Genomic DNA, 10,000 nt, shown 5'->3' with positions numbered 1-10,000 from the left:
TTACACTGATGGCACACTGCACATCAGAAGCAATTAGGGGTTCAGAGTCTTGCTCAAGGACGCTTCAACAGGGAATCCAACTAGCACTATTCTGATTACTAAAGGACTTCTCTACCTCCTGTACCACTGCAGCCCCAGTTGTTTGATCCCAGCTTTCTCTGTCCTCCACTATCCCAGCTGCCCCGGTTCTCCGGCTGTCTGGAAACGAGACGCTGGTGGTTGACCCGGGCCGAGACGTGACCATGTCCTGCGAGGTGATGGCGGGGTTCCCTACTCCGGTTGTGACCTGGTCCCGCTACCCTGACAAACTGCCCAGGGGCGCGCAGGTACGCGGCGGATCCCTCACCCTGCGCTCCGTCAGTTCCTCCGACTCCGGCTTCTACAACTGCACCGCCGTCAATAACGTGGGCAACCCAGCCAAGAAGAACGTCAACCTCATCGTCAGAAGTAAGAGACAGTAGAAGTAGAGATAACACCAACACACTTCTGCATGTGCCCAAACTCCAGTTTGTTCATTATCTGTGTGTGTGTGTATGCATGTGTGCGCGTCTGTTTGTGTGTATGTTTGAGAGCATTATCTGTGTGTGTATTCGTGTGTGAGTGTCTGTGTGTATCTCCGAGAGCATTATCTGTGTGTGTGTATGCATGTGTTTGTGAGTGTCTGATGTGTGTATGTGTGAGAGCAAATGTATTAGATTTATTTAATTTCAATCATTTCAACTTATTATGATTTCAATCGATATCAAAGTTAATATAATATAGCTGGAAAACGATTTAATAATATATACTTGTTATTTTCCAGGAAAATGCTACATACAACAGCACCTACACAGTTTCAAATTAAAACACTTCCTGATTTCATCTGTTTTGCAATGAGAGCAACTCAGAACAGCAAACATGGTCTGTCAGTTCTCATAAGGTTCCATTGTTGTGGGTGGGCCGCGCTACAGCATACGTATTCCGTGAGCAGTTGATCTCCGATAATCTCCAACGCCTCTGCCTAATCGTGTCAGGCCCAGAGGTTAAGTGCATTTCTGTAATATCCTGCGATCAAACAGCCATCATCGGCAGGCCCCCCTGACTATTTTTAGAGCCTTTAATCATCTTTATTTACTCCAATTAATTTGCCGGGAATGGAGCGTAATTAGCGTCGGAGAGAGAACAGCGAGGCACTCCAGCGGTGCGAGCTTTAGTGTGGATGGCCGATTTTCGGCTCTCTTTCTCTCTCCATCCCTCCTCAACCTCTCTCCACCTCTCCCTTCTTTCTCTCTCTGTTAATGGGCCTCAGCGTGTCAGCCAAGCACAGGTGGCGTCTTCTGCCGTTGTTGTCACCGACGCCACCACCACCACCACCGCCACCGCCACCGCCTAGCCTCAATCAGCGGTTGCAGGTAGCAGCATACGGGAGCCATCCGTTTGAACACACCGCACGAGCCATATGGTGGCTGAGTCCTTCCCTCTCTCCATCCCCCCCACCCACCTACCAGCGGAGTGTTCATTAAGTGACGGGACCTACGCACAGTAAACGGTTCCATTTCTCTCTCGCCCGTTTGAAGGCTTGCACACCCCAGTGCTCGGGTCCAATTGGGTCCATCTGCTGTGAGGCCAGGTGTGACGGTAAAAGGCCCAGAAACCTCAGTGTGTGTGTGTGTGACGGGGATACATCTCTCCTGCGCACCATCTCTGCAGTGTGTGTGCAGCTCAGTGTGTGTGTGACGGGGATACATCTCTCCTGCGCACCATCTCTGCAGCTCAGCTCGTTGATGAGACCCTGACTTAGACCTGTGCTGCGTAGGCGAACGAACACAGTCGGCCGACGTCGGTATTTTTACACTTGCGCTTTTTAATACTTTTTCATTAAACCCCCCTCTGTAATCCTCAGCATATAATTTGCAGGAATATTGCCCCATGTAGTGCAAATATGTCTTTGGAAACAATGCAGCTGCACTATTGCAGTACTGAAGCTACAGATGAGATTGTAGCGAAGGGAGAGCGTGGTCACCCCACCCGGGCTCGAACCCGGGTCTACGGGGTGCCAAACATGCTCTCTGACCGCCACACCAAAGAGCCCGGCTCAATGGCATGGCAGCCAGAGAGCATATTCAGCTGTAGGGACGATCACATCGTCACTGAGATCACTCAGCATTGGTCTGGTAAACGTACTAGGGTGGCACGAAAAGGTCTTACATTAAGTCTCCGTCCTTAAAGCAGCGATACACAATCTTCGCTCAAGTAGAGGCACTTAGGTCCCTCTGGTACTCTTTCTCCTCCCGCACACACGCTTTCAACTTCATCTCTGCCAGAGCGGAGGAATCAGGCTTGGTATTACAAATGAAGGTTGAATCGGCAAAGTCTTGAAGGATGTTGGGAAACACTTCACGCTTAGTCAAAATTCAGGTTAGCTGTTTTAACTTTACAGTCTACAGTTAATCAGTGGTGTAGTGGTCCCTGGAGAAGTGGGTATACTCTTAATTTTGCAATTTTTGAGAAGTGGGTATACACAATGCTGACTGAAAAATAAGTGGCTATACTCCGTACACCTGCGTATACCCTGGACTACACCACTGGTCTTAATGCACAACGCTCTAAGACACGGTCATCAGCCAGTGTTAATGTATGTAAGAAGTCAAACGGTCATCTACACCTATGAATTTTAGAAAGCATGTAATCGTGCATTCCTGTTGGATATAACAAGAGCCACGGCTTTAGTCAGTTATCACGCAGCTAATCGGCTATTCTTAGCATATGCTCTCATGTATAAGTCAACAGTCGAGCAGGTAAGACGATGATGAATAAGTAAAGCGAACAAAAGGGGGCCATATGCTGACCTATCTGGAACATCGGTGACACAGAGCAGCTGACTAAGACATTTCAATCCGTTTAGATTTTTTCGGACCCAACTGTAACATTAATACTATTACTCTCACTTTGAGTTCTCTGAATTCTGTGCTATTCTTCCCAAAACCTTTCAGCTTTTCAGAAATCTGTATTGATCTATTTTAAGGGCAATTTTGTAGAATAATTGCTCCAATTATGTTTGCACAGACAGAAATAATTATTGCCACGCATGAGACTTTATTTTCCAATTTTCGTATTTTCCTCACTGCACTGGAACATAGCTTTACCACTTCTAAGTCAGCCTCTTCTTCCCACATATTGTCTATTCTCACAGGGAATGGTTTGTTTTGGTTTGCCTCTCTCATTCTCTCCTCTTGTTGTTGTTTACCCCCCCTTCCCCCATAGTGATGAAGAACCTCACCTTCCAGATCACGCCCGACTCCAACAAGGACAGCGAGAGCATCCAGATGGGCCGCGACCTCAAGCTCTCCTGCCACGTGGACGCTCTGCCTCAGGACAAGGTCAACTACACCTGGTACAAGAACGCCGCGCCCGTCTACCCCACGGACAGCCTGATCGTGCTGCGCAGCGACCCGGACATGCCCCCGGGCACCAGCAGCCTGGAGATCGTAGACATGAAGTTCCGTGACCAGGCCACCTACAGCTGCGTGGCCAACTTCCCCGGGAGCAGCGTGCAGGAGATGCGCGTGGACATCAACATCACCCAGAGCAGCGGTACGCAGCTATAGGCTGCTCCTTCCTCTTCAACTGCCTCTTCACCCTCCTCCTCTTGTTTCTCTTCCTCCTCATCTTCTCCTTCTTCTTCTTCTTCCTCTTCCTCCACTTCAACTTCTTATTTTCCTTCTTCTTCCTCCTCTTCTTCTTCTTCTTCTTCCTCCTCTTATTCCTCCTCCTCTTTCACTTCTTCTTTTCCTTCTTCTTCCTCCTCTTCTTCCTCCTCCTCTTCCACTTCTTATTTTACCTCCTCCCTCCCCTGCCTCCATTCCCCCTCTCTCTCCCTCTCTGTCTCTAGTCCCTCTCTCTCCCTCTCCCTCTCTGTCTCTATTCCCCCCTCTCTCTCCCTCTCCCCCTTCTCTATTCCCCCTCTCTCTCTCCCTCTCCCCCTTCTCTATTCCCCCTCTCTCTCTCCCTCTCCCTCTCTGTCTCTGTCTGTGCAATGTGTGGACTTACTGTACCTGTATTCTTTTATGCCCCTTTTCCGGCTTCATCCTTTCCTTCAATTCCCGTTTAATACTGCGTCATTTATCATAGGCCTACAGTATTCTTTTAACAAGCTTTCCACCTTTCTCTCCCACCTAACCTTGTGGGCAATCCCTCCAACCTTTCATTTGGCAGTGTCCTATTTCTCTCTCTCTCTCTCCCTCTCTCTTTTTCTCTCTCTATATCTCTCTGTCTCTCTCTATATATCTCTCTCTGTCTCTCTCTCTAGCCAGCCTGTAAGGCAGATTTCGTTTTTGAATTTTTTAAATCTCCCTCTATCTCTCTGCCTGACCACTTCTATTAAACCTTGCGAGGGCTGTGTGTGTTTGGAGAACTATCCCAGCCAGACCTCTCTCTAAACACACATCTTTATAATTCACTCTGTGTTTCCAGCGAAAAACACTGTTCGTGTTTCTATCTACCCTCGAGACGTCTGCTGCCAACACCTAAACACACATCTCAGTATTTTGTACCAATAATTTGGCACTTTTAAAAGACAAAACTAATAAAATACTTTAGTGAGCATTAGAAAGAACCAGAGCCAGAGCCGGGCCTCCTGAAGAGAGGCGGTGCTGACTGAGGCAGCCTCAAGAGAGTCCATCTGCCGCGGCTTACAGCTGAGAAGACTGAGTTAGAGAGTCAGGGAGAGGTAGAGAAAGACTAGACTGAGTAAGAGAGTTAGGTAGAGGTAGAGGAAGAGAAAGAGAGAGGTGGCCAGTAGGCCTCACATCAGGGACATGCACAGGAATTTTGAAGGGGCCATTGCTCTGTCCTGGAAAAAAAGGGGCAACGCGTGCATTTTTGTAACCGCCTCCGCCACGCCCCCTCCCCCTGGACTCATTATCTTCCTATATCACTTGTAACTCTGAAATTGTCAGGGTCGATCACTAACCGCCGCCATGCCCCCGTCCCCTGGACACATTTTCCTTGCACATACTGAATGGTAGTAGACTATGGTGTGAAGTTATTTGTTTATTTAGTTATTAATGTTAACTGAGCGTGTCGAACGACACACCACTGGCAGCTCATCAGGTGTATGATGTCGGATCATTCGCAAGTGTGTTTTGTTTTCCGTGGCTTGCTGTTGTTTTTGATGACGTGTGAATTTAAAGATTGTCAGCTTTTGGTGTGTAGCTCATCAGTGTCTGATTTGGACTGATTAGGTAATCACAGGCTTTAGGACTGGGATAAGTAGCAGCAGCTATCCCATGCAATTCCAGTGGGGGTAGCAGTAAACTGCAGCAATTGAATTATACACCATGCTTCAGAGCATTTTATTGCCTGCCATGTCAAGAAGTGTTTAAAGTTTTAGTGGAGAAACCGGATGTGGGACTCAAACAGTAGCAAACAGTATCAGGACCAGCGGAATGTGTCACGCCAGGACTCCCATTTTATGTAGACTGTGATGGTTGACAAAGTTCTCCACACTGGGGGGAATCGCACTGACCAGAAGTGGAAATGGTACGGAACGCTAGAGAAAGTTAAGGAATGCTAGGGAAGGTTAAGGAATGTAAGGGAATGTTAAGGAATGCTAGAGAATGTTAAGGAATAGGGAATACTAGGGATTGGGGCAGTAGCAGTAGAATTGCTTGGGATATTGGATGTCTTTCGAAATCTCCTCACTATTTGCAGCATACATTATATACCTACACATGCAAACATACACTTTGACACAAATTACATAACCTTCCAAACGCATCACAGGCTACTAGCATGCAGTAAGTAGCCTAAGAGCACTTGCTAGCACACGCAGCACACTTAAAAAATAAATTCTTATGACTCATGACTGGTCATGTAACACTACTTATTGCACACAGACGTTTCTTTCCACTGTACAACCGTTAGTACTACAAATCAATTAGCAACGAGATACAACTTTGTTATTGTGGTCTGAGCATTGCATTGCATTGCCACTGCCACTGACACTTATTATTATGTTCAATGTTCTCCCACCTTAGAGGAGAGTCTTCACATTCAGCTCCGGTGCCAGAGGACTTACATCAAAAAAGCTGAGTGAAATATGCCATGAAATATGAATCCAGGCTCCATCTTATTGGCCTCATTAAAGCCCACCGCGGCCAATGGCGGTCAGGAGCCAGTCATGGCACGATGAATAAAACAACACATGGGGACACTCCTCCGGTGCCACTTTACTCGCAGATGGATGGATGGATGTCTGTGTGTGTGTGTGTGTGTGTGTGTGTGTGTCTCTGTGTGTGTGTGTGTGTGTGTGTGTGTGTGTGTGTGTGTGTCTCTGTGTGTGTGTGTGTGTGTGTGTGTGTGTGTGTGTCTGTGTGTGTGTGAGAGAGTGTGTGTGTGTGTCTGTGTGTGTGTGAGAGTTTGTTTGTGTGTGTGTGAGAGTGTGTATGCGTGTGTGTGTGCGCATGTGTCTGTGTCTATGTATGTGTGTGTGTGTGTGTGTGTGTATGTGTGCATGTGTGTGCATGTATCTATGTCTGTATGTGTGTGATGGAGGATGGTCACTAAGACTCTGCCCTGATACCACGCTCACAGGAATGACTGTCTCACATCATTTACTCTTGAGAGAAAGGCTAGTTCAGCTTGTCCCTGGCAGAGGAAACCCAGAGGGTTATTACACACAGGAGAAGAAGAAGTGCTGTGCCGCATAGCAGAGAGGACCCAGAGCTGCTGGAGTACACTGAGCATAACCCCCAACGGCCATTGTTTGGTTTGTAAGGTTCATTGCAAGCCGTTTGTTGATTGTCTGTGTTTGAAGACAGGTTCAGGGTTTAATGAAAGCAGTGGTGGGGAAGTTTGTGAATAGAGGATATTGATGCTGACAGATTTTGACTGGAGTTGGAATTCTGAATGCTGAAATTTCGCAAATTCTTTCTGGTTTGGAATGTTTGGATATGGTATGTTGTCCGGCTGTCTAAGGATTCCAGCTTGCCTTCCCCCTTTAGATGTTCTACAGAAAACATTTGATTTTGCTTCTTCCTGTTGAAAAAGTATCCAAGGACAACCTCTAAGTGGAGAGGCTAGAATATTTCTAAACCTTCGAGGGTTCATTTGCCATAGTGCAGCTATCACAGAGGTTTCAAAAGCATTCTGTAAAAGTAGAGTAGAACCTGTTCTGTGTGAACTCATTTGATACTCTTATTCTATGGAAACAAACAACTACCCGCTCAGATAGAGAGATAAACACGAGGACTCTTAGAGTCCCCTTCAGATAGATAGATAAACCCAAGGACTCTTCGAGTCCCCCTCATATAGATGGATAAACCCGAGGACTCTTGGAGTCCCCCTCATATAGATCGATAAGCCTGCGGTCTCTTGGAGTCCACCTCAGATAGATGGAAGAGGACTCTTGGAGTCCACCTCAGATAGATGGAAGAGGACTGTTGGAGTCCCCCAGAAAGGAGGTTCATTCTCAGTGAAGGTGAACCCCAGCTGTCACAGTGCATTCGTGACACCAAATAATCTCAGCGGCCATAAATCAGCGTCGGCTGTCTTGCTGTCCCCTTGTTCCATTATTCCATTCCTTTCTCTGGCTGCCTCTGTCGCTGTATTCTCCTGCTGGCAGTAAGTCTACACCTCATTTCCCTGCCAGAGCCTGGCCTCACTATCTCTCTCGCTCTCCCTCTCTCTCTTTCTCTCTCCCTCTCTCTCTCTCCCTCTCCCTGCCCCTCTCTCCCTCTCTCTTTCCCTCCCTCTCTCTCTCCCTCTCTCTCTCTCTCTCTCTCTCTCTCTCTCTCTCTCTCTCTCTCTCTTTCTCTCTCCCTCAGTTTCTCTCACGCCACCTCGCTGGCAGCTCCGCTAGCGCGCCGTCTCGCTAACTCACGTCTCTCATTGATGCACGACGGAGCACCTGTCTGAGGATATTGATATTGGTGGAATGTTTCTCTAACCTTGACACGGAGGGCAGTCTAGCTTCTTTCTTCTTTTTTTCTCTCTCCTCGCGGAGGAGCATTTAGATGTATCCGCCGACACCTACTAAACATTTTAAGAGCACCATAAAAGCAGGGGCACGCTAATAGCAATATGCTAGTCACTCTCCATTCCTCTACACGCCTCCTTGCTCTTTCACCACCCCCAACACACAACCCCACACTGTTTTCCTATCTGACTCCTTCCACGCTGCCCTCACACGACCTTCTCAATTACAATGTACTCCCTTGTCACCACCCCTTCATTGCCTCCCCCCGACTGGGCCTCTGCACCAACCCTGCCCTCAGTCACCTCTGCCATGGCAACCACGGAATGATGAGTAACAAAGCACAGTATTCCATTACAAGGGCAGAGGGAACAAGATTACATAGGGCACATTCTATCAATTCGTATGCATTACATAACTGATACAGAATATAAATCAGATCTTGTGTTTTGTCAGTTTGCTTGTTTCTACTCCTTCCTTCTCTTGTCTCTCTTCCACTCTTTCTTTTTCTCTTCTTCTTCTACCTCCTATTTTTCTTTTCAACCTCTCTTCCCCTTCTCATTCTGTCTCTCTTGTTCCCCCACACAGTGACTCCCCCGATCTTAACTGTTCCGCCCGGGGGGGCTACGGTCAGCGTGAAGGAGGGCGGTATGGCCGAGCTCGTCTGCCTGGTGGATGGAAAGCCGCGTCCTCCCGTCCTGTGGTCGCGTGGGAGCAAGGACCTGACCATGCCCAACGGCGAGTGGGTGGTGGAGACGCGGGACGGGCGCCTGCAACTCACCAATGTCTCCCGTGACCTCATGGGCCCCTACCGGTGCCAGACGGCGCCCTACAACGGGCTCAACATCAAACGCCGGGAGGCCCAGGTTCAGCTCAATGTCCAATGTGAGTACTTCTCTTAGAAACATGAGAACGTAGAGACAGGACACAGGACAAGTGTGGACACACACAGACACACACACACACGCACAAGCACACACACACACGCACACACCCACCCACACACACACACACACACACACACGCACACACACACACACACACACACACACACACACACACACACACACACACACACACATGAGAACGTAGAGACAGGACACAGGACACATGTGCACACATGAGTATGATGCGTAGGTGGTGGTGGTTGAAAAAGGAGAGTCCAGTGGTAAAACTAAAAGACATGTGACCGACTCCCACACACAAGGACATGCAAATATGCAATTATCAGTTTCCACATGATCACTGCATATACACTCACACTTTGATATGATATGTTAAAAATGTATCATAAGGGAAACATTTCATACATAAAACTTGGAAGCAGAACTATGTATGTTAGATACATATTGTACTACCATATACATGTATATACTTACGTCACATATACTGTATATTACAAAAATGTTTTTATTTTGGCTTATGCCAAAATTGATTTTGCAAATGTGAAGTTGAGCTGGAGTGTGTTTCAAAGTACTTTTCACAGAGGCAAGTCGCCGGTGTCTCCTCATTGCACTTCCCTTCAGATGACTCCTTTAAAATGCCTTTAAAATGCCTTTAAGTTGCACTGTTGTCTGGCGTTAAGGACTCGGCTATTTATTGTGTAAGAAGAGCACTTGTTAAGTCCGTCTCCAATTTGCCTCGATCGATTGGGTCATTAGATTGCGATTGCTTCTCCTCACACCCGATACAACTTTAATCCCTCCGAAAAAAAGAAACAAAATAAACGGCTGTAATATCACCTGGATGTCATGGCGACAACGGAGCAACACTAATGCCCCCAAGCATCACTGACGGATAGTTACTTGGTAACAGGCGCCAATATTCCATTAGGACGCTAGCAGCCAGTCAGCCTTTATCAATGACTTGAATTAAGTGACTATATTTAGAGGTAGCATTTTGGAGGCTTGTAAGCGCACTAATGCATCGCGAGTTTCAATAATGCATCCATTACAGGGACTCTGCATGGAGTAAGTGGCAAACCTTAAAAGGTTGTGAATTCATTAGCGGTGCTCCCGACACGTACCGGGCACCAAAGGCGGAGAA

The 10,000-nt window shown here is 47.4% G+C and overlaps 1 protein-coding gene across 1 annotated transcript in view; it reads left to right on the top strand.

Moving 5' to 3' along the window:
- mdga1 (MAM domain containing glycosylphosphatidylinositol anchor 1) overlaps positions 1 to 10,000 on the top strand; it is a gene marked incomplete at its 3' end in the record, with an annotated part of 246,681 nt that overhangs the window by 169,964 nt on the left and 66,717 nt on the right. The window contains 3 exon segments of the mRNA XM_080849904.1: positions 178 to 447; positions 3,244 to 3,573; positions 8,543 to 8,839. Of these exon segments, the coding sequence (XP_080706030.1) occupies positions 178 to 447; positions 3,244 to 3,573; positions 8,543 to 8,839 (897 nt within the window).

The sequence above is a fragment of the Sprattus sprattus genome (assembly GCF_963457725.1).
Source record: "Sprattus sprattus genome assembly, chromosome: 13".
Taxonomy (NCBI): Eukaryota; Metazoa; Chordata; class Actinopteri; order Clupeiformes; family Clupeidae; genus Sprattus; species Sprattus sprattus.
Note: the sequence above shows the minus strand (reverse complement) of the source record. Positions and strands in the feature narration are given on the sequence as shown.